General features: G+C 57.4%; 1 protein-coding gene across 1 annotated transcript; it reads right to left on the reverse strand.

Annotated features, from left to right (window-relative positions):
- Positions 1–14,106: 14,106 nt before the first annotated feature.
- Positions 14,107–24,161, reverse strand: BESB_057690 (uncharacterized protein; the record flags this gene model as incomplete). The annotated part of the gene is made up of 17 exons (XM_029364204.1): positions 14,107–14,129; positions 14,504–14,629; positions 15,188–15,313; positions 15,730–15,838; positions 16,447–16,635; positions 16,865–16,955; positions 17,580–17,770; positions 18,000–18,090; positions 18,715–18,905; positions 19,135–19,229; positions 19,846–20,044; positions 20,316–20,548; positions 21,277–21,436; positions 22,073–22,098; positions 22,986–23,200; positions 23,517–23,707; positions 23,979–24,161. 17 exons carry the CDS (start codon positions 24,159–24,161, stop codon positions 14,107–14,109), a joined length of 2,439 nt encoding a protein of 812 aa, XP_029220127.1.
- Between the last annotated feature and the right edge of the window lie 765 nt (positions 24,162–24,926).

Here is a 24,926-nt window from a genome sequence, read left to right on the forward strand (position 1 = left end):
CGACCAGCCAAGGAGACTGCGAACAAAGTGAAAGTCCGCTCCCAGCTTTCCTGCTGATGCTCTCTGGCGTGCGACCCCTCCGGCAGCAAACAGCGAGCCTGCCGCGCAAGAGGTGCCGAGGCTGGTGGCGTCGCTACTGCAGAGACATTTGCTGGGTGGGCGAAGGCATGAGAAGGATTGAGTGTCACCGCGGAGAGGCGACAGAATGCAGAGGCCATGCGACTTAGCGAGGAATATGCGCACAGCGAAAGGAACGACAAGAGTCTTCGTAGTTCTTCCATGTCGCAACCGGCCACGCCGCAGGGGCGAGCGTGGATACGAGAAGGGAACTTGAGTGTCACACACGCCGCTCGCCACGCAACACATAATCAATCGTCCTGTAGATCAGCTGTGTCAACAGGGGGGGCCCGCGCCTGCTCAGCAACGCAGAGCCTTCCGGTGGCAGCAAGGGGAGGCCGAGGGTGCGTCTCGTGCCTGACGGGGGGTGTGCTTGGGACGAGACAGCAGAGAGAGAAAGTTCACGCCTCTCGCCGGACAGAGATCCTGCTGAGATGGGTGAAAAGAAAAAAAACAGAAAGAAGGTATGACACGGCCCAGGTAGCAGGTCCTATCATTCGTGAGAACGGCGAACTCCCTTCTAGCAAGGGTATTGCCGGAATGCCTCAACAAATACGGTCTGTGCGTGTTCCTTGGTAGTGTAATAGGAACCAGCGTGCAAAGAGATTTTTTTCCGATATGTTTTGTCTAGTCGGGTTTTAGTGCATGTGAACCGGCGGCAAGGAGAATTTTGAAACCTCGCGTCTCTAGTCCTGTTTTTCTCCGGACGGAGGTCATCACGCGCACGGAAAAGTCCGTAAAAGCTCTGCTACTCCTGTTACGTGGGAGAGAAGCATGTTTGCTAAGCGCTTTTGCAGGCAGATTCCTGTTATCATAGCGATGAAACTGAGAACGCGGCGCGTTCAATCCACGTATGTGCAGAGAGGGGTCTCTCATTCGCTAAGAAGCCTAGACACCTTTCCTGGTAGTTTCCCCTGTAAGGCAATCTACCAACTACCATTGCCTGGCAGAGCCTGATTTCTGTTTGAAATCGGTGTTCCTCATCAGCCCTCTCCCTGCAGCTCAACACGCGCAGTCGTTTTCTTGTTTGCACGACCCTGGTAGACTGATTCAAGCTGTAGCTGTCGCCAGTGGCAAGCTTTAGTTGCACTCTCAGCCTGTGAAGCGGGCTGGGCGGCAGCGGTCAACACTCTTGCAGAGTTGCTTTAGGGTGGAACAGCACAATGGACAGGAGTGTTCAAGGCGAACTAATTTTGCTTGTTTCGGAACAGCCGGAATTGTTCGCGTGCAGAAATGAGCGAGCACGTCTCTGGCGCCTATGATGCTTTTCCTTTCGCCTCGCCTTCCGGTTCGCGCAAGTGGTCAAGAGAGCCACGCACAGCAGACAGATCAATGCGGGATACAAAACAGTCCAGGTGTAAAGAGATATAAAGTCACCATCCAGAGTATACCTGTTTTTTGTTGCGCCACAGGTATTCCGTGCTTGCAATACTTTGGCTTCAAAGAAAGAGCAGACACTGCAGAGTATTAGCATTTACCTGATTAGTACAAAGCTTTAGACCAGTACAGCGAGGCTTCCGAGTCTTCGCGTCGGCACAAAGCGGCCTTTCTCAATATACACATTCTTATGTCCTACTGCTGGCCGTGAGTGTAGGCGTCGTGGACAGCAGTCGAGCAGAACAGAAGGAAGCAGAGATGAAGAGGAAAGTTGAAGGGGGAGCGAAGTACGTAGGCCCACAAATAATTTAGGCGCACCAAAGAAATCGGTCATTATCTGTGAGTTGCACTCGCCTTCGAAAAAAGAGTCTTCCCTCGGAGATCGTGTGTGCGGCAGAGGGAGGGGGGTGGATGTACATACACGCTACACATATAGATATATATATATATATATATATATATATTTATGGTTATGCCGACTTTTCTCTGTATTTTAACTGGTTCTGCGAACTCAGCAGGGGGCAGGGGGGAGGGAGGCTAGCAACAGGTTAACTCATTTATCGTTCGGGAATGACCTGTAGAGAATGCTGCCCCGCTACGCAGGTCTGCCTCAACAGGCTGTGTTGGTATTCTGTGAGTGTGAAGTTGCTGTGTGTGTTGGAGACATGATGAAGCATCGCCAATGTCTTTCCCCGTCAAAACTTGCTGCATGCTCGATTGCTAGTGTAACTCTATCTCTAGTTGGCACAAGAGAAGGCTTCCGTTCCTCCGTAACGTGTGATGAAAATACCTTGACAAACAACGCACCCTGCTCTCTGGTCTCATCGCATCCTTCTCGTCTGAGTGCGAGTCGTGAGAGTCGGACGGACACAGTAGTGGTGGACATGCTGGAGGATGATTTTGACAAAAACTGGACAGTACCTCTTCCCGGGGATTATTTGTGGACTGCCTTGGCCCGATTCCGTGCTTCTGAAAACTATTCAGAGCTCAACGAGACCAGGCGCTAAGTTTTTGCACAACAGTCACTTTTCCATCTATTGTCTGCCTGGACGGGCTTTTCCAACGCTTGCACAACGCGTCACTGCACGTTGCCTCAGCGCGGAACGTGTTGTGGTTGTCACGTCCGCGTGTGCTGCTGGAAAGCTGTCTCTCGGTCAGTGTTTCTCCGTGCCTTATGTGTGTCTAGTTGAATGCATGTCTGTAGTCTCTTGCGTCTCTTCCTCCGTTTCCTGTCCTGTTTCATGCCCTATTCCGCTCCGTAAGCATGCGGCACCCCAGTCATTACTTCTATATTACAGCTGGTTCATGCCTAAACCCTAATGCTTCTCGTGTGTTCCTCGGCAAATATCAGTCGCCACCATAAAAGATTCTAGTGGTACGGGGTAGGGGAAGGAGATGTTCTTGGGGAAAGAGGGGGAGGGTCGGAGCCGGGGGCGGAAGCGAGACAGATATTGAATTGAGCCACTTCAGTTTCGTCTGCAGACGCTGTTCTTGCACGTATCTTGGACACTGGCATGCCCGTGAGCGCCAATAATGAATACAGTTACACATTGCCGGTTGCACGGGTCTATATGTACGTAAGTTCGGGCGGAATATAGTTGAGACTTGACGCATTCCTCTTCTTTCGTTGGGCGCTTCTTTCGCGTGCTCTTTCGTACACCTCGAGGATAGCTATTCGGCATGTAACCCTTTCAGCAATGCTTACTTGATTAAGTTCGCAGCGAGCCTCTGAGAACAGCGCACCCACACAGGAAGTTGCCATTCAACAAAGGGTAATGAAGGCAGACCCATATGATGACTTCTGCGCATTTACTGGCACATGCAATATTGGTCGTCAGATGCAGCCGCAAACGACATAGGTATTGTATTGGGGGACTGAAGTAGGCAGACGAGAGGCACAGCAAACAGTTGTGAACTATGATGCGCAGCGAAATAAGTTTGTCTGGCTCCTGAGACTGCCCGCTTCAAGCCACATCCTGCCGCTAGTTACTCCCTTACTCCCCAAGCCACGAACAGCAGTGCCAATGTAAGCGACTGCACGCGCTGTCTGCAGAGCGTGTCACGTTTACAGAAACCTTATGAGCAACTTGGCGCTCCTGCGCACGGTGACGATCCATAGGAACTCAAGCAACCCAGCGCTCAGACCCTCCGACCGCTGGCCTTCGAAGCGGTGCAAGGCCTGAGAGGCAACCGAGCCACGGACTCGGCTCAGCGTAGTGCGCAAGCGGGTATCCGGACACGGAGTCATGGGATTCACACATCAGTCGTGATGAACACCGTATGCTGCCTGCGTGGTCCGGCCCTGGCTCCACAGAATTAGAGTGCGACGCATGATGCATGTATTCCTTTCGGTCACTTGTTCAGATGCAGTTCAGCGGTCCGCCGTCGCGGCGCAGCCGTATCAGCCAGCCGGACGCACACCCAGTCTATAGGACGATGCTGGTGAGTGACCGGCCTCCAGACCGATGTAGCCTCGCCACACTAGTGCGGCCTCCCGTGGCCCGCGAGTATTCTGTCCGTCAGAGTCACCGAGGCGAGGCGCTTGCTAGATTTATCCAGGAAACATTCCGCTGATGCAGTATATTTCAAGTACGGTCTCCCAGGCAGGAACGGTCAGGTCGTCCGACAGCGGAGTTTAGCCTGCACAGTGCGATGAAAAACAGCTGCTAGTCGACGAGAGCGGCTGCATCCGGCGGCGCGAGACGTAGCGCAATGTATCGCGCGGCTTCAATTATGACAGTGGACGCGGCAGAAAAGGTCCAGTCAGTCAAGCGTCATGAATACCTCACTGATGAGGCAAAACCGACAGAAGCGTCTATTAGAAACGTAGCTTCCAACGGGGAGTCATGAGTGCTGCTCTCAGTGAACAGGCTGCCAGCAACCCTCGTCGAGGGGCAAATGCGTGGAGCTCGTTTAATTTGGTAATGCCTAGAATCTGTTCACCCTAGCCGTCCGCGACGGCGCCAGATATTTGCACGGCACGTCGGTGCCGTTAATCAAGCCGCTTTTTTCGGGGACCCCAGACCGTGACCATCGCGCCGCTGATAATGTGTGTCCCATTCACCTCTACTCAGGTCCGCCATGTGGACATGAAGTCTGCCAAGGTAGAACCACGGCGACGGTTGCTATCCAGGTAGCTTTTCCGGCGTCATGAGCAGGCATTTTTCAAATATCAAACTGACTTGACGCAGTAGGACAAGAGGCCGCCTTCAACATACCGGCCAGTATGTCTGCGGTTCCCGCGGCACAACGCATTGACCCCCCATCGAGTCGGCGCCGCATCGGCTAGCGTCCCGTGTGGTCCCTGGACCTCTATCGGCGCGCCTTCGCCATCTTCACGGATTCCACAATACGACTGTCTGGTGTTATTATCTACCTCTCCCTCACTCCCGCGCGACTGCCTACAAACTGGCCACCGACACCGAAAAAACCCTGCATCGGAGACAACCAATGCTACCTGGTCCGTCTACAGTGAAACGATCACACGCTCGTCCGTCCACTCAGCTTCCTACCTCCGATATTGTGGATCCACCGCACTTCACAAGCCGTCATCGCAAGCCAGGACACCACTCACCGCCCTTCCTGCGCTGGACCTGTGCTCGCGGGCAGACCTCAAACCGACTCATCATCTAGGAGGCCACTCGACGGCATGCCACTCTCAGTGCCCACACAACGGGACTCCGCCGCGAAACGGCACCGTCAGCGCACGCAAGGTCGTAGTGGCGTGCCTTAGCAGGCGGTTCCACTGGTGACTGGGCACGAGCAGCGCTACACCCACCTGGTCGCCCCCAATCTACGTGTCTTGCGTGGGTTCCGCAAGTCGCACTCACACCAAGCGCATGCCGGGACACACCTCATCCTGATTCCAACCACCGACCGCCACAAGACGAGAATGGCATGAGACACGCAGAGCAATCTTGTCGTCTCTGCGGCGGACGTATCACGTCCACGGGGGGATGCCAGCATCCCCAGTCGGCCACGCTGCCGACCCGAGCGCGGCGCCAGACAGTCCCCGCGGTAGATGGCCTGCCACTGCCTAACCGCAGCTCGGATGCTATGAAGCGTGTCCATAGCATGAAACCACCCAGCGCCTAGCCGTTGTGGGGCGCAAGCAGCGAACGGCACCTGCTCGTCGCGACCCACGACGGACCTTCCTCACGACCTATCCAGACCGTCCACCCCTCACCCTGGCCGGAGCAAAAGGCCGCCGCGCTGCGCAGAGGTCTGGATGATGCCTCAAATCCCTATGGCGAATGCACCTGGACATGACGATGCAAACGCGATGTGGCAGTGGCGGCAGTCATGACACATTCATTGAGACGCAGCAGGGACGCGCAGTAGTGTCGCAAGTGAGGAGGCTCCTCCAGCGAGCGCAACTAGCAATGCAACGGCATTCGCTGAATTGCGCGCTGGATGCAGAAAAAATCATCGAACAGCTTGACATAAGACCCTCTGTCGCCTAAGGTACGAACACAGTATTGTAACACAAAAAACTCTCCCGCGTACCGAACTGCAAAAGAATACAAGTACTACGGCAGACAGAGGATCCGTGTCTGTGGCACGCCGGATATCGCTTAAGGACATCGATGGCGCATCGGTTACTACAGATGCAGAGCGACGTTCAGTGCGAAGTCCGGGTACGGAGAGCAGTATTTAGCACGCTTCAAGACAGCAGCAAACTGATCACCTGATATGATGCCTTCGTTGATGTCTCATGACCCGTAGGCGTCGTTTTCAGGTAGAGCCCTGGGTGGGGCGTACTTTCGTCTGATGGGCACGAGACCGTTTCCCATTAGAGTAACGGCATATGCTGGAAAACCTCCGTCGAAGACGTCGTGTACATGCCCAGGCGTTATCTGGAGGAATTGAACAGTACCATGCTGGAAGACAGCGTGCGAGTTGCAGTTACGACACCAAAACAGCTGGGGTCCTTTTCTGGTGCGCAGGCCACCCCTGCGAATTACCCGAAAATCGAGAGGCTATGTGTCGACTGTCGCTCAGCGACAGCTGACGCATGGCCCAAGCCCGAGACAGGCCGGGACCGTGCTCCCTCACAGCGAATTGTGTATTCAGCATTGAATCATGCCACGTTGCCGAGAGAACCACTCGCACCCGCTAGCGGCGTTAAACGTAGAAAAAACTCACACACACTCACACTGGTAAGACTTGGGGGGCTGACTTTTTTAAATTCGTCCTCCTAGTGGGAATGTCTGAGACCAGGATACAAAAGATGCAGAGAAGACGCTGGCGCAAAAATTAGGTTCGGCGTTATCGGCTCTGCAAGGCTGGTCGCATCCCGCTGCAGGTGGGTGAAAACGCTCCACGCCCCCATCGCAGAACATTCAGCATCTGCTGTCTGTCAATCAACCGTTGCCTCACCACTGTTGAATTCGTGGCTGCTGTCTTCTAGCCACGGATGCCGTTCTGTACCTAGCGCTCCACAGGGGTCTTGCGTCATGGATGAACGGTGGACACGGCGTCAGACCGTATTTCATTGTAGGGTCGTAAAACCATACACTGTATTACGCCGGCGCCGGCACCCAGCCAGCGATCTCTAGCGGATGGCGGAAGTCGCAGCGCGACCCGCTGACACACCAAACAACCGCATTCATGGAAAGCTTCTCCCTTGCAGCTCGGGCACAATCTTCAGCCGGCCCCGCAAGCAACTACTACGGCGTTACAAATTATGTAACGTCTCCATCGAACAGTTTCACCAACGGTCCTGTCGGAGGTTCACAAGTTGCCGTACAGTGGGCAAGCGTGGGTGATATGGCAGGGTCGTTGAAGACGCCGTTTCGGCTCTAAAATAGGTCCCCTTCGCTACATCTGCGCACCTTCTCCCATTGGATGACCGTGTCAAGGCACCACTGGTTGTAGCTGCATGATCTCACGCTGTAACGCACTTCCGTTGCACTGTAAGGCAACCGTGTGCCTGAACGCTTGCTGCCATGGGACCGATACTATCACTGTCCGGGGAATCCCATTGTGGGAGCCTGCAACGTGTGACAGCCGTTTTGAGTTTAGGGGAGTTCCCTAGCCGCTGGCACCTTTGCGTGTGCACACCCCCCACAGATGTCCCCAGTGGTGGTAAAAGAATCTGTTTTCTCGTCTTTCAAGTGAAATCTTCAGGGCGTGTATGAAAGCCCCTGGGTATTGAGGCGACACCGCTACCTTCTCTACAACTGCATGCAAGCTCATTGGCGCCGCCTCACGTCCTATGCTTGGACGTCGTACGCGGCAGGAATTATTTGCCTTAAGGAGACCGACTGCGAGGTCGAAACCACATGAACTCACTGCTCACAGTCATCCGGCACTGACGACAGGAAAGTGTAGATAACTCAGGCCTCCAGCCGGAAAACGCGGCGGAGATAAATCATGTTTCCAAGGCAGTGCTAAGCCGAGGAACCGCTCAACCCCGTGTAGCCGGCTGCAGTCTCGCGTGTCGTCGTCATGTGGTACAGGCCACTGGAGGGCTGGGTTTGATGCAAGCGACGGTCAAGCAGTGTGATGGGTACGTCTAAACCCAAACACCTGCAATTAGTGAGCACATGGACACGCACGACTGAAGCGGGCGAAGGTACGTCACGCCACAATGCTTCTCTATACACGATGAAAACTAGAGCACCTGGCAGCCGGCAACACGACCTCACCGAGTGGCGTATCAAAGACGGCTGCGACCAATCCTAGTTTCCCTCCTAACTCTCCTCGCTTACCACAGGCTGGCTAAACCTCTGGATCGAGTTCGCTGGCATGCATCAGAATTTCGGGTCTGCGCCCTGCATGCAGCGTGAGTCCATCTCAGGAACCGCGAACACAGCGCAGGGGAACACAGCGCTGGCGGAGAGAGTGGACTGACCAATGTTCAGGATCTGACTTTACAGCCTAGACACCCAGCACAGACGAGGGCGCCCACAATGCTCCCCGCCTGACCTCGCATCGCCCCCCCCCACCTCCCCCCGGCCAACAGATGACATTGGCGGTAGCAGCCGAAGCAGATGCAGTTGGGGGCCACCACTGGATGCCCTGCAACTGAGGAGCCAACCAGCTGTACAGAGAACTGCCGTGATCTCCGCTCGCGCCGGGCTGCGACTCGCCTCGTCGGTGAATTCCCTCCTGCCGCGTGTGGTTTGCCCCCTATTATGGACGCCTCTTAGTCACTGGCCCGTCAACGCTTCATGCTCAAGTGCTTTGAAGCGTCGCCATCAGGCGCCAACGAGTTATCCGTACCGCCCCCAGCTGGTAAAATGCGGTAGAGCGACCCCAGTGAACAATGCGTGTGTTGTGTCGCACTGCGACGTGCTGCCAGCTTGCGCACTAACCTATCGTTAGTAACCTATATGAGGCCAGCACGACAGCCGTACTACGCGTCATTCTCCCTCTTGCACCATGGGCGGCATACCACGTGCCTACTGCGCGTGGTGGTCCCGCGTGCCGTGGGGAAACGACTTCACTCCGCAATGCGCCATCTCGAACGCCTCTGCGCTTGTCACATAGCCACCACAGTAATCTGCGGTACACGAGAAATCGCTACACATTTCCTGTCTGTCTCAGGCAAGGGTGAAGGACATATTTCGCCTGTGTGGTGCACAGTACGTGACGATCAGTCAACCGCAATTCCTCCACGAGATTTCGGGTTTGCCTAGATACCCTGGACCCCAGACTGCAGCCACAACGGGACACGTACCTTCTAATTGGTACAACAAGCTCGCAACCAGGTGTGTCAGGTCGTTGCAGCCAACACCTGGAGCGAAAAGCCCTTTTGCGCTTATGTACTGACCTGCCAACAGCGCAGCAGCGTGGCGAAGACGAAATGCTCGCCCCACTGACCATGGACGGCAAACAGTTCTCGCTTTTTTCCTGACACCCTGGCGGCGCTCCAACGCATCCTCCACACTCACGTGCCTCACGCATGGCACCCCGAACGAAGTGAAAATGATGAAATGAGGAGGCGTACGGAGATATGAGTTGCCTTGTGCTGTAGCAATCGACTGCCTGCGCCAGTGGCGCACGGTGGCAGCATTACAAAAAGCCGTAGTCGCTGGATATGAGCAGCCAACCAAGGACCACTGAGTACGCAAGCTACCGCTCACCTCACCATGGTAATCCTAGCTACACAGCAAGTCCCCTCGGGCCCTGACCCTAAACCGTGGACATCTGGCACCGCAGACATCCGGCATAGGCAGCAGTTCTTCAACAAACCAGTCTCACGGGTCCCCCCGCTGCCAATTTACAGGGGGGGCTCGTTATTATCTGGTGGCATTGTTCCGTCTAGCCCCAGCGCATCCTGCACTGGTAGTGGTGCCGCCACATGTTATGGAACTGAAAATAGGGGCGTACCGATAGAAGCTGAACAGGAAACGCGCGTCGTTGAAGGAAAGGGTCTTTCTGTTGCGCCCTCAGTGCACACGATGGACGATGTTCGATCTTCAGTAGGGACGCGGACGGAACAACTCTACAACGACCGGGAGCCCGATCCGTCCGGGAGCCGAACGTTTGTCTCTCGTCAGGGCTGATGTGCAACCGTTTCTCAGCAAACAGCAATATTTTGTCCCCTCACACGTCCACAGCCCGGGAAAACAAGAGTGTCCTCTACAGCACAGGGTCAAAACAAAAATAACGCGCTTCTGGGGGAGCCGAACATCATCAGGGACATTTCGAGCTTTCTATCTTGGCCAATCAACCAGTCGGGTAACAACCCACGTCCCAGGCCGTTAGATAGCCCTGCCGCTCTTTGAAGGCATTTGGCTTGAATCTCGGTCCGGCCGCGTTCCAACTGTCGACTAACGGCGGGATAGGCAGTGGGCTGCCGTTGGCCTTAAACGGTTAATTCGCCGGGGCGGTGGCGTTTCGAACATCTCGGCCGCTTGTGGTACACGTAGAGCGTCGACAGGTTTTCATGTAGGAGTACGCCCGCGGATTGCGATCCAATCCCGATACGCAGATGGAGCTGTTAGGTTTCGCATGGTGAGTCTGTGGCCACAACGGTCACGTTTGCCGGACGAAGAACTTTTTCTCATGAGCTGTTCAAGCAACATATACTCGACTCAAGCCGCGTCCGTGATCGGCCTTGTCTGCGTCCATGTGTTACTTCAGAAAATCCCCTCGAGAGTCGGAGACGCCTAAAACGCGGCTCGGATGAACGTGGAGCATAATACATACGAACATGAAAAACGAGGTTTTTCATCCGTGACGGTGTATGTCAACAGCTCGTACCGTTTTGGCGGGCAGAAATGGGTTATGAGAACTCGCAGCTCGCAGCCATGGACTTAAGATAAGAAGACAAGTATGTAGCGGTTGAACACGGAGTAGCACCCACTGTGAGTGCCTATGGGTGAGAGCCGCTGCGGGTCTATGAGCCGGTGATGAACGGTGTATCTCCTTTTGATGCAGCGTACTTATACCCCAGTCTCCCGAGAATGGCGGAGAGAGTAGTAATAGCACAAAGCAAAAACCGATGTTTTGCGCATGGAACAACCCACGTCAGCTACCAGGCCCCCAATAAGGTTTACTTATTGAGTGCGTGGTAGTGAGGCCGCCTGAGACGTCGACTACAGTTGGATGGCGTTGCTGTCTTTTTACAAGGTGTGTGTGCTCCTGGTACTATTTTCACGCCATGTTCAAATAACGATTCCGCCGCGTACCTCCTGCAGCTGATTTTGGTCTCTGCGCCGAAGGCATAAGGCATACTGACCAGCACTGCTGACGCCGTGACATGGGCATCGCTCAAGTGCGCACACAGAGCGTAGCTTTTGTCGTTAGCCGTGCCAGATCCTACCTCTCTAAGAACATCACTGAGGCATCCAAAATGATGCGTACCGCAGCCGGTGCCATTTCTTCGATCGGCCTCAACCCATGAGCGTTAAACAACTCAATCTTCATGAGTGGTCCTTATGAGTCCCCTCACGACAGAGAAATGCATCTCGCAGATGGTATCGCGCTACACGCATCCCAATACATCGAGACCCGATGCTGCACGCTGTTGGCTTCCGGGCAAGTTGCGGCTCGCGTTGCCTAGATTCAGCAGAACGCCCAGAGATGCGCCCACGTGTGGAAATTCATCCGAGGTTGCTGCCCCCTTGGCTGCACCGGCGGCGTCGCGTGGAAAACAATGGTCACGAAAGGTACCATTGTCCATACGCAAGCGTTATGGCGTTTCCATTCGGCCCGGTTCGCGGACATGCTAGCGCATCCGTCCTCCCATCGCTAGTTGTTGCGCCTGCATTGGCCCGTGGGAGTGGCGTACAGACTAATCGGTGCAAGGGACAACCGTATCGTCTGACGGGCCATCCACCGCATCTCTTCACTGTGCTTAAGCACTTCGGTGGTCTTCACCATCCTGCACTCTTTGGGTGTAGGGCATAGGCATATTATTTTGCCATCAACACTGCCTGGCACGCGGTCTGCTGTCATGTACCCGGGCGACCACAGCGCTGGCGGAGAGTCCCGGTAGACAGATCAGGCATTCCAGACGTGCAGACGCTCCCAACAGTGTACGGGAATCGCACGGTGCTCGCACAGAAAAGCCGGCGGGAGGCAACCGTATATGCAGCACCGTTGATGAGATTCAAGGACTGACGCACGAGAGCTAATGAGACTGGAATATTCGTGCTGTGGCAGTAACATGCCACAAAGCGGATGAGGTGCAGCCCGGTAAAAGGCCTGCCACAATCCGATGCAGGAAAACGGGATAACGCAGCGGAAGGAACTCTGAAATGAACTGGGGCCGTGTCGGCGGTGCATCACAGGTATATGCCAAGCACGCACCGTACAAGCATCTGCGATCTGTGCGTCGAATGGTATCGACGGACCACATGTTGTCACACGCCCAAGCATACCTCCGAAACGCGCGTGACATTAGTCAGTCCCTGTTGTGTATCCTACAAGCAGAATCCAACAACCCGCCCGAGTAACTCCAATTGTTGCAGCCTACATCCTTCAACTGTCGAATCAAAACGTCTACGCCCTGTCGGAGACGACTGGAGAAGTAGCATGGTCCTGCCGCAGCGTACGTCGATGAACACTCGTAACATTCCGTCCGAACAGCTTGAAGCTTATTGCCATCAACTGACCCCAACACAGTAGGCGTGGTGAATATTGATAGGACGACAGAAAAGATACCATGACATACGTCTCCCGTGGAATGTCGAACTGGACGCCCCGCTCACTGATCCACTGCGCGTATGCTTCATTCGGGGTGGCAGCACTGCGGAAGAGACGCCATAGAAACACCTACTCGAGAAGCAATTAGAGATGCGGATGTGCATTACGTCTAAGGCGCCCGGTGGTGACGCCGCACGACTTGAGCACTCGAGGCGACCTGTGCACTGCTCCGGCCCGGCCTCTACGTGGAAGACAAATACGGATTACCGACAGAGCTCAGGACTGCGCTTTTAACTAGCGGCGTTGACCTGTATGCCGTAGATAGCAACGGTCATGTCCGCAAACGCGAGGCGGATCGTATGACAGCCTGGCTCGACTGCTTGCTCGAGCAAATCTTCTCTTTCCAGATTGAGAGCTGGTTCATCCGATCGGTTCAGGGCCCCGCATTGGTAGGCGCTATTACACCGCTGCAGATGGAATGACAATCCCAGGCGGCGTAGACAGCACCACCACCCGCAATGGGTATGCACTTGCCGCTCCGTGAGATCCTCCCTGCTCTGTGCGTGTCATCCATTGTGGGGGAGCGCATGAGCCCTAGTGCGCAATACAGCTGTTTTGCGGTATGCCTTGGTCGGCGGCAAGGGCGACATTGTTCGCCTGCCTAGCGGGAGACCGAGTACCTGAGGCCCTCGGGGACGCGCCCTGCCGTCCTCAAGGCCTTGCATCGGCACACGTGACCGAACGCTTGTGCGAGGCTAGTGAGCACGGGGAGATATTTCCCTGCCATTACCCTGGCAGCTCAGCACCGATCCAATATATCCGGGATTATCTCACTAGTAGCAGCATTACAGGAAGCGGTAGAACGGATGAGAACAAATGCCGCTGGCTGTCAATCAATCAGCAACGAACTGAGTCTGATTGTTGCCATGGTGTATATACCCCCGCCAGATGCTGAATGGGTGGCCCTTTGCCAGAGCATTCCTTTACTGCATGGATACTGGCGAGTATGACGTACGCAACCTAGCATAGGTTAAGCACCGCACAAAGCCCTAACTAACGCAGCCGCGCTCAGTGCCTTGTGCTCGGTGGTGACAGAACCCGTATTTAAAGGTTGGTAAACACATCATTCACAACACGTATCGTGGATCGAGCTTGACGGGCTCGCCGCTAGGGCAACATGGGGTGCGAGTGTGAGAGGCACCGCAATTCACCCTTTAGGGTGTGTCGTGATAAAAGCCGGTCACTCCGCCCCTTGAGTTTCTGTACCTCTTTCACCTGGACAATACAACGCTTAACAAATACGTCACAGCCTCGAATAACCCGACAGAGCTCGTGGGTCGGTGCAGCGCCGGGAACTCGCTCATAGCTTTGCAGAAACGGCTGAAGACCAGAACTCAGCACTGCTTTCACCGTTCTTTGTGTTTTCACTGCACGCAGGACAACGTCACATCTTTCTCGCAATTGCTCCCTCGGCCCGAAGTTTTTGCTACCGGTACATCGACATCACTTGCATCAGTCCTTCGCCAGCAGACGCACTAATCAACAGTCCGGGAACACTCCCGATGGAGCGCAGAAACTGCTAAGCCTTATGACTTAATCAGACAGCGAACAGGTTCCCTGAGGCACGGCCGACTGCCGCCCGATGCACCCTATTCTCACTGCCAGTAGGGCTGTCCCCCGCCAATTCCTCTAGGTCGAGTGGCTTGAGACAACAAAAATATGCGAAAACTGCAGGCCTTGCTCATCAATGCACGGTTTCACACTTACTTTCTGCATGTCCAGAAGCAGGCCAGCATTCGAACCAATAAAGTTGTAAGCGTGTCTCGATGACAGAGCTCCTCTGCCTCTCGCACAGCTGCGACACACCCGTACTCGCCACACTCCACTGGATGTAGACCCAGATCCTCACCTGCCCGGCAGACCGTCTGGGGGTCACTGCCACCGAACGTGACACTTCTGCGCTGATCGCCGGCACCCGCACACATACCGTCCGACCGGCACCACACGCGCACAAGCCACGCCGTCGCACAAACCGCTGACGCGCCGCGCAAAATCGAACAAATCCGCAAACTCGACTTGCCATAGTTCTGCACGCTCAATGATCATCCCCGTCGAGACGCCAACGCGCTCCCACTACACCTGACGGCTACGTACATGCGCACCAAGCCTGGGCTCTGAGACCGAGCACTGGCACAGCTGCGGCGGCCGCGCTACGGAACACGTTTAGGAATGCGCTGTGTGTCACGGAGATATCACAGAGACACCCAGCGGCCCTGCCACCTATTCCTGTCTTGTGCGTGCAGTTCTCGCCTGGCGACACTTGCGGCGCAACGCACTCGACATCACAACAGCTGCACGGCACACTGGAAACGCTTATGAGTGTCGCCCGTGACAGACACGAAACTGCGAGGACTGCAGGCCTTGCTCATCAAGACACGATCACACGCGTACTTGCTGCATGTCCAGAAGCAGGCCAGCATTCGAACCAATAATGGTGTAAGCGCGTCTCGATGACAGAGCTCCTCTGCCTCTCGCACAGCTGCGGCACACCCGTACTCGCCACACTCCACTGGATGTAGACCCAGATCCTCACCTGCCCGGCAGACCGTCTGGGGGTCACTGCCACCGAACGTGACACTTCTGCGCTGATCGCCGGCACCCGCACACATACCGTCCGACCGGCACCACACGCGCACAAGCCACGCCGTCGCACAAACCGCTGACGCGCCGCGCAAAATCGAACAAATCCGCAAACTCGACTTGCTATAGTTCTGCACGCTCAATGATCATCCCCGTCGAGACGCCAACGCGCTCCCACTACACCTGACGGCTACGTACATGCGCACCAAGCCTGGGCTCTGAGACCGAGCACTGGAACAGCTGCGGCGGCCGCGCTACGGAACACGTTTAGGAATCCGCTGTGTGTCACGGAGATATCATAGAGACACCCAGCGGCCCTGCCACCTATTCCTGTCTTGTGCGTGCAGTTCCGGCCTGGCGACACTCGCGGCGCAACGCACTCGACATCGCAATAGCTGCACGGCACACTGGAAACGCTTATGAGTGTAGCCCATGACAGACACGAAACTGCGAGGACTGCAGGCCTTGCTCATCAAGACACGGTTTCACACTTACTTTCTGCATGTCCAGAAACAGGCCGGCACTTGAACCAATGAGTGCGTAAGCGCGCCTCGATGAAGAGCGCCTCTGCCTCTTGCACACCCCCTCCGTCGGCCTCGACAACCTGCCCCACACACCCCTACTCGGAAACGGATGCATCCACATCGGGTCCATCCCCTCCCTGCACCTCACTAAAAATATACGAAGCATCGCAGAGAGCCACCCGCGCCCTCAGCCTACACTGTGCGCCGCATCACATGCGCTGCCCTGGACAGACCCAACGCCCGCAGTTTCCTGCAGCCCAGACCACTCTCTAGTCGTCCTCCACAACTCAACAGGAAATCCCACGAAACCCAAACCGACAAGGCTCAGCCGACAGCTGCGCACATGGCCGACGTCATCTGGCGACCCGGCGCTGACCCAGCCACAAACACACTGCTGGACGGACTCGACGCCCACGCTGAACCATCGTCGCTACCACCTCTCCTCAGTTGCAGCCTCCACCACTCGAGCCACCGTCGAGTCCAATCGCTGAACAATGGCTCGCTGCGGCCGAGGGACGTCCTCAAGACTGGCATCCCAGCCAGTACGTTTGGATTCGCCGCGCCCCACTGGATGTACTCTCAGACGCTCAGCTGCCCAGCAGGGCGTCCGATAGTAATCGAAACGCCACCTAACATATCCTCTCTGCACCGACCGCTAACACGCCCACACACACCGACCGACCCACACCGCACACGCCACGCCGTCGCACAAACCGCTGGCGCGCCGCGCGAAATCGAACAAATTCGCAAACTCAATTCGCAAGAGTCCTCCACACTCAAGGGTCACCCCGCCCGAGCCGCCACGCAGTCCCGCCGAAGCGGACGGCGACGCACATGCACACGCAGCCCGCGCACTGTGACCAGCACCGAACCAAACCTGAATGCCGCGCTAAGGACACACTTCGCAGACTGTTGCACAGCACTAACACCCACAGCAAGGCGGCCACTGATCCTCGTCTTGTGCGTGCACTTGCAGCCCGACGACACTCGCGGCGCCACGTACTCGACGCCTCAACAGCTCCGAGAACCACTCGAGACATTCATGGTCCTCGCCCGTAACCTCATAGAAACCTCCCAAACGCAGTCCCGCATCTGACGCCACCTACCTCCTGGTGACGCGGCGTCATGGGGCGGCGTGCTCCAATGGATGTAAGCGCGGCCGCGCTGGCAGAGGTCCTCTGCCTCTCGCACACACATCTGCCAGCCTCGAAAGACACCCGCACAAATACTGCTCTGAAACAGGTGTAACCCCATCCGGTCCGCGCCTCCTCCGACGCACCGCCGCCCTACCCAACATCGCAGCTAGTCGCTCCCTGCCGTCAACCTCCACACCGTGCGCGACAAGTCAAGCGCTGCGCCGGACAGTCCCGACGCCCGCAGTTTCCTGCAGCCCAGACCACTCTCTAGTCGTCCTCCACAACTCAACAGGAAATCCCACGAAACCCAAACCGACACGGCTCAGCCGACAGCCGCGCACATGGCCGATGTCATCTGGCGACTCGGCGCTGACCCAGCCACAAACACACTGCTGGACGGACTCGACGCCCACGCTGAACCATCGTCGCTACCACCTCTCCTCAGTTGCAGCCTCTACCACTCGACGCATCGTCGAGTCCAATCGCTGAACATTCCCGCGCCGCGGACGAAAGGACGTCCGCAAGACTGCCATTCCAGCCAGTACGTTCGGATTCGCCGCGCCCCACTGGATGTACTCTCAGACGCTCAGCTGCCCAGCAGGGCGTCCGATAGTAATCGAAACGCCACCTAACATATCCTCTCTGCACCGACCGCTAACACGCCCACACACACCGACCGACCCACACCGCACACGCCACGCCGTCGCACAAACCGCTGGCGCGCCGCGCGAAATCGAACAAATTCGCAAACTCAGTTCGCAAGAGTCCTCCACACTCAAGGGTCACCCCGCCCGAGCCGCCACGCAGTCCCGCCGAAGCGGACGGCGACGCACATGCACACGCAGCCCGCGCACTGTGACCAGCACCGAACCAAACCTGAATGCCGCGCTAAGGACACACTTCGCAGACTGTTGCACAGCACTAACACCCACAGCAAGGCGGCCACTGATCCTCGTCTTGTGCGTGCACTTGCAGCCCGACGACACTCGCGGCGCCACGTACTCGACGCCTCAACAGCTCCGAGAACCACTCGAGACATTCATGGTCCTCGCCCGTAACCTCATAGAAACCTCCCAAACGCAGTCCCGCATCTGACGCCACCTACCTCCTGGTGACGCGGCGTCATGGGGCGGCGTGCTCCAATGGATGTAAGCGCGGCCGCGCTGGCAGAGGTCCTCTGCCTCTCGCACACACATCTGCCAGCCTCGAAAGACACCCGCACAAATACTGCTCTGAAACAGGTGTAACCCCATCCGGTCCGCGCCTCCTCCGACGCACCGCCGCCCTACCCAACATCGCAGCTAGTCGCTCCCTGCCGTCAACCTCCACACCGTGCGCGACAAGTCAAGCGCTGCGCCGGACAGTCCCGACGCCCGCAGTTTCCTGCAGCCCAGACCACTCTCTAGTCGTCCTCCACAACTCAACAGGAAATCCCACGAAACCCAAACCGACACGGCTCAGCCGACAGCCGCGCACATGGCCGATGTCATCTGGCGACTCGGCGCTGACCCAGCCACAAACACACTGCTGGACGGACTCGACGCCCACGCTGAACCATCGTCGCTACCACCTCTCCTCAGTTGCAGCCTCTACCACTCGACGCATCGTCGAGTCCAATCGCTGAACATTCCCGCGCCGCGGACGAAAGGACGTCCGCAAGACTGCCATTCCAGCCAGTACGTTCGGATTCGCCGCGCCCCACTGGATGTACTCTCAGACGCTCAGCTGCCCAGCAGGGCGTCCGATAGTAATCGAAACGCCACCTAACATATCCTCTCTGCACCGACCGCTAACACGCCCACACACACCGACCGACCCACACCGCACACGCCACGCCGTCGCACAAACCGCTGGCGCGCCGCGCGAAATCGAACAAATTCGCAAACTCAGTTCGCAAGAGTCCTCCACACTCAAGGGTCACCCCGCCCGAGCCGCCACGCAGTCCCGCCGAAGCGGACGGCGACGCACATGCACACGCAGCCCGCGCACTGTGACCAGCACCGAACCAAACCTGAATGCCGCGCTAAGGACACACTTCGCAGACTGTTGCACAGCACTAACACCCACAGCAAGGCGGCCACTGATCCTCGTCTTGTGCGTGCACTTGCAGCCCGACGACACTCGCGGCGCCACGTACTCGACGCCTCAACAGCTCCGAGAACCACTCGAGACATTCATGGTCCTCGCCCGTAACCTCATAGAAACCTCCCAAACGCAGTCCCGCATCTGACGCCACCTACCTCCTGGTGACGCGGCGTCATGGGGCGGCGTGCTCCGATGGATGTGTAAGCACGGCCGCGCTGGCAGAGGTCCTCTGCCTCTCTCGCACACACATCTGCCAGCCTCGAAAGACACCCGCACAAATACTGCTCTGAAACAGGTGTAACTCCATCCGGTCCGCGCCTCCTCCGACGCACCGCCGCCCTACCCAACATCGCAGCTAGTCGCTCCCTGCCGTCAACCTCCACACCGTGCGCGACAAGTCAAGCGCTGCGCCGGACAGTCCCGACGCCCGCAGTTTCCTGCAGCCCAGACCACTCTCTAGTCGTCCTCCACAACTCAACAGGAAATCCCACGAAACCCAAACCGACACGGCTCAGCCGACAGCCGCGCACATGGCCGATGTCATCTGGCGACTCGGCGCTGACCCAGCCACAAACACACTGCTGGACGGACTCGACGCCCACGCTGAACCATCGTCGCTACCACCTCTCCTCAGTTGCAGCCTCTACCACTCGACGCATCGTCGAGTCCAATCGCTGAGCAATCGCTCGCTGCGGACGAAAGGACGTCCGCAAGACTGGCATCCCAGCCAGTACGTTTGGATTCGCCGCGCCCCACTGGATGTACTCTCAGACGCTCAGCTGCCCAGCAGGGCGTCCGATAGTAATCGAAACGCCACCTAACATATCCTCTCTGCACCGACCGCTAACACGCCCACACACACCGACCGACCCACACCGCACACGCCACGCCGTCGCACAAACCGCTGGCGCGCCGCGCGAAATCGAACAAATTCGCAAACTCAGTTCGCAAGAGTCCTCCACACTCAAGGGTCACCCCGCCCGAGCCGCCACGCAGTCCCGCCGAAGCGGACGGCGACGCACATGCACACGCAGCCCGCGCACTGTGACCAGCACCGAACCAAACCTGAATGCCGCGCTAAGGACACACTTCGCAGACTGTTGCACAGCACTAACACCCACAGCAAGGCGGCCACTGATCCTCGTCTTGTGCGTGCACTTGCAGCCCGACGACACTCGCGGCGCAACGCACTCGATGCCTCAACAGCTGCAAGGGGCACTGAAAAGGCGCATGGGTCTCGCCAATGACAGACACAAAACTGCGAGAACTGCAGGCCTTGCTCATCATGATCACACCCGTACTTGCTGCATGTCCAGAAGCAGGCCAGCATTCGAACCAATAATGGTGTAAGCGCGTCTCGATGACAGAGCTCCTCTGCCTCTCGCACAGCTGCGGCACACCCGTACTCGCCACACTCCACTGGATGTAGACCCAGATCCTCACCTGCCCGGCAGACCGTCTGGGGGTCACTGCCACCGAACGTGATACTTCTGCGCTGATTGCCGGCACCCGCACACATACCGTCCGACCGGCACCACACGCGCACAAGCCACGCCGTCGCACAAACCGCTGACGCGCCGCGCAAAATCGAACAAATCCGCAAACTCGACTTGCCATAGTTCTGCACGCTCAATGATCATCCCCGTCGAGACGCCAACGCGCTCCCACTACACCTGACGGCTACGTACATGCGCACCAAGCCTGGGCTCTGAGACCAAGCACTGGAACAGCTGCGGCGGCAGCGCTACGGAACACGTTTAGGAATCCGCTGTGTGTCACAGAGATGTCACAGAGACACCCAGCGGCCCTGCCACCTATTCCTGTCTTGTGCGTGCAGTTCCGGCCTGGCGACACTCGCGGCGCAACGCACTCGACATCGTAATAGCTGCACGGCACACTGGAAACGCTTATGAGTGTAGCCCATGACAGACACGAAACTGCGAGGACTGCAGGCCTTGCTGAGCAAGGCGCGATTTCACACTTACTATCTGCATGTTCAAACACATGCCCGGGGGAGCTTAGAAGGCTTCGTAAGCGACGCCGCGATAACAGATCTTTTCTGCGTACCCCTCCGCCGTCATCGTCAGTCAGTCCCACAAAATGCTACCCTCAAGCAGCTGCATCCACATTTGGACCATCCCTCCTCGCGATACACCTCCAATCTGCCTAACGCCGCAGCTAATCACTCTCCTGCCTGTAGCACCATCGTGCGCCGCAACCCAGGCGCTGCTCTGCCACGTGCACAGTTCAATGCAACCGTTTCTCACTGGTTTGTTACCCTCCACAACTCAACATACCGCCCTTCGAAACCCAAACCAACGCGGCCCAGCCGACGGACGCGCAGATTGCCGATGCGCTCTGGCAACTCGGCGCTGACCCAGCCACAACAACACTGCTGGACGGGCTCGGCGCCCACGCTGAACCATCGTCGCTATCGCCTCTTCTCAACTGCAGCCTCTGCAAGCTTAGGCATCCCGAGTCCCAAGACCTCAAACGCATGCGCAGCGGACTGAGGATACGCCAGGCAAAACCGCACCCGAGACCAGCACATCTCGGCTCATCGCACGACACCGACTGTATGCGCTGAGGTTCACCTATCCGTGAAGCCACCCGCACTCACCCCGGCTCTGACTACTGTTCTCGACGGAACCCCAACCTCCCGCCACCACACGCGCGCAAGCCACACCGTCGCACAAACCGCTGACGCGCCGCGCAAAATCGAACAAATCCGCAAACTCGACTTGCTATAGTTCTGCACGCTCAGTGATCATCCCCGTCGAGACGCCAACGCGCTCCCACTACACCTGGCGGCTACGTACATGCGTACCAAGCCTGGGCTCTGAGACCGAGCACTGGAACAGCTGCGGCGGCCGCGCTACGGAACACGTTTCGGAATCCGCTGTGTGTCACAGAGATATCACAGAGACACCCAGCGGCTCTGCCACCTATTCCTGTCTTGTGCATGCAGTTCCGGCCTGGCGACACTCGCGGCGCAACGCACTCGACATCGCAACACCTGCACGGCGCACTGGAAACGCTCGTGGGCCTCGCCAGTGGCATACACAAAACTGCGAGGACTGCAGGCCAGCCTACCACACGCACCGCGATGGACATACTGCCTGCATGTTGAAACACACAATCAGGCACGCTCCGACGTTTTCGTAAGACCCACCACGATGCCAGAGCTCCTCTTCCTCTCACACACCTGTCCGCCGGCCTCGGAAGCCAACCCCACACCCCGCGACTCGGAAACGGATGCACCCACATTCGGTCCATCCCTCTCCGCGATACACCGCCAATACGCCTAACGCCGCAGCTACTCGCTCCCCGCCGTCAACCTCCACACCGTGCGCGACAAGTCAAGCGCTGCGCTGGACAGTCCCGACGCCCGCAGTTTCCTGCAGCCCATACCACTCTCTAGACGTCCTCTACAACTCAACAGGAAATCCCACGAAACCCAAACCGACACGGCTCAGCCGACAGCTGCGCACATGGCCGATGTCATATGGCGACTCGGCGCTGACCCAGCCACAACCGCACGGCTGAACGGACTCGACGCCCCACGCTGAACGATCGTCGGTACCTCCTGTCAACTGCATCCTCTGCATGTCGTGACAATATCGAGTCCCAAGAGCTCAGATTCATGCGGAGTGGACGAGAGACGGAGGATGGCGAGGACGCACCCCGTACCAACACGTCTACACTCGTCGCAGCCCCTTCGATGTAGAGCACTGTGCCATGAACTCGCTGCGGGTGGCGACACTCTGCCTTTAACATCGCACTCGATACCCTACCTTCTTTAACTGTCAATATATGCGGGTGTGCGCTAGTAAGAGTCTCCGACCTACAAGAGACGTCGACAACTCTTACGCCAAACAGAACACCCACCTGCCTCCCCCCCACCCCCACCCCCAGCCAACTATCCCACGACTGACACATACAACAGCCAAAACCAGATGCAACCACATCCGGTGCATCCACTCCCCCCGACGAGCCGCCGCCCTACCCAACATCGCAGCTAGTCGCTCCCCGCCGTCAACCTCCACACCGTGCGCGACAAGTCCAGCGCTGCGCCGGACAGTCCCGACGCCCGCAGTTTCCTGCAGCCCAGACCACTCTCTAGTCGTCCTCCACAACTCAACAGGAAATCCCACGAAACCCAAACCGACACGGCTCAGCCGACAGCCGCGCACATGGCCGATGTCATCTGGCGACTCGGCGCTGACCCAGCCACAAACACACTGCTGGACGGACTCGACGCCCACGCTGAACCATCGTCGCTACCACCTCTCCTCAGTTGCAGCCTCTACCACTCGACGCATCGTCGAGTCCAATCGCTGAGCAATCGCTCGCTGCGGACGAAAGGACGTCCGCAAGACTGGCATCCCAGCCAGTACGTTTGGATTCGCCGCGCCCCACTGGATGTACTCTCAGACGCTCAGCTGCCCAGCAGGGCGTCCGATAGTAATCGAAACGCCACCTAACATATCCTCTCTGCACCGACCGCTAACACGCCCACACACACCGACCGACCCACACCGCACACGCCACGCCGTCGCACAAACCGCTGGCGCGCCGCGCGAAATCGAACAAATTCGCAAACTCAGTTCGCAAGAGTCCTCCACACTCAAGGGTCACCCCGCCCGAGCCGCCACGCAGTCCCGCCGAAGCGGACGGCGACGCACATGCACACGCAGCCCGCGCACTGTGACCAGCACCGAACCAAACCTGAATGCCGCGCTAAGGACACACTTCGCAAGCTGTTGCGCAGCACTAACACCCACAGCAAGGCGGCCACTGATCCTCGTCTTGTGCGTGCACTTGCAGCCCGACGACACTCGCGGCGCAACGCACTCGATGCCTCAACAGCTGCAAGGGGCACTGAAAAGGCGCATGGGTCTCGCCAATGACAGACACAAAACTGCGAGAACTGCAGGCCTTGCTCATCATGATCACACCCGTACTTGCTGCATGTCCAGAAGCAGGCCAGCATTCGAACCAATAATGGTGTAAGCGCGTCTCGATGACAGAGCTCCTCTGCCTCTCGCACAGCTGCGGCACACCCGTACTCGCCACACTCCACTGGATGTAGACCCAGATCCTCACCTGCCCGGCAGACCGTCTGGGGGTCACTGCCACCGAACGTGATACTTCTGCGCTGATTGCCGGCACCCGCACACATACCGTCCGACCGGCACCACACGCGCACAAGCCACGCCGTCGCACAAACCGCTGACGCGCCGCGCAAAATCGAACAAATCCGCAAACTCGACTTGCCATAGTTCTGCACGCTCAATGATCATCCCCGTCGAGACGCCAACGCGCTCCCACTACACCTGACGGCTACGTACATGCGCACCAAGCCTGGGCTCTGAGACCAAGCACTGGAACAGCTGCGGCGGCAGCGCTACGGAACACGTTTAGGAATCCGCTGTGTGTCACAGAGATGTCACAGAGACACCCAGCGGCCCTGCCACCTATTCCTGTCTTGTGCGTGCAGTTCCGGCCTGGCGACACTCGCGGCGCAACGCACTCGACATCGTAATAGCTGCACGGCACACTGGAAACGCTTATGAGTGTAGCCCATGACAGACACGAAACTGCGAGGACTGCAGGCCTTGCTGAGCAAGGCGCGATTTCACACTTACTATCTGCATGTTCAAACACATGCCCGGGGGAGCTTAGAAGGCTTCGTAAGCGACGCCGCGATAACAGATCTTTTCTGCGTACCCCTCCGCCGTCATCGTCAGTCAGTCCCACAAAATGCTACCCTCAAGCAGCTGCATCCACATTTGGACCATCCCTCCTCGCGATACACCTCCAATCTGCCTAACGCCGCAGCTAATCACTCTCCTGCCTGTAGCACCATCGTGCGCCGCAACCCAGGCGCTGCTCTGCCACGTGCACAGTTCAATGCAACCGTTTCTCACTGGTTTGTTACCCTCCA

This window comes from Besnoitia besnoiti, chromosome IV, assembly GCF_002563875.1.
Source record: "Besnoitia besnoiti strain Bb-Ger1 chromosome IV, whole genome shotgun sequence".
NCBI lineage: Eukaryota > Apicomplexa > Conoidasida > Eucoccidiorida > Sarcocystidae > Besnoitia > Besnoitia besnoiti.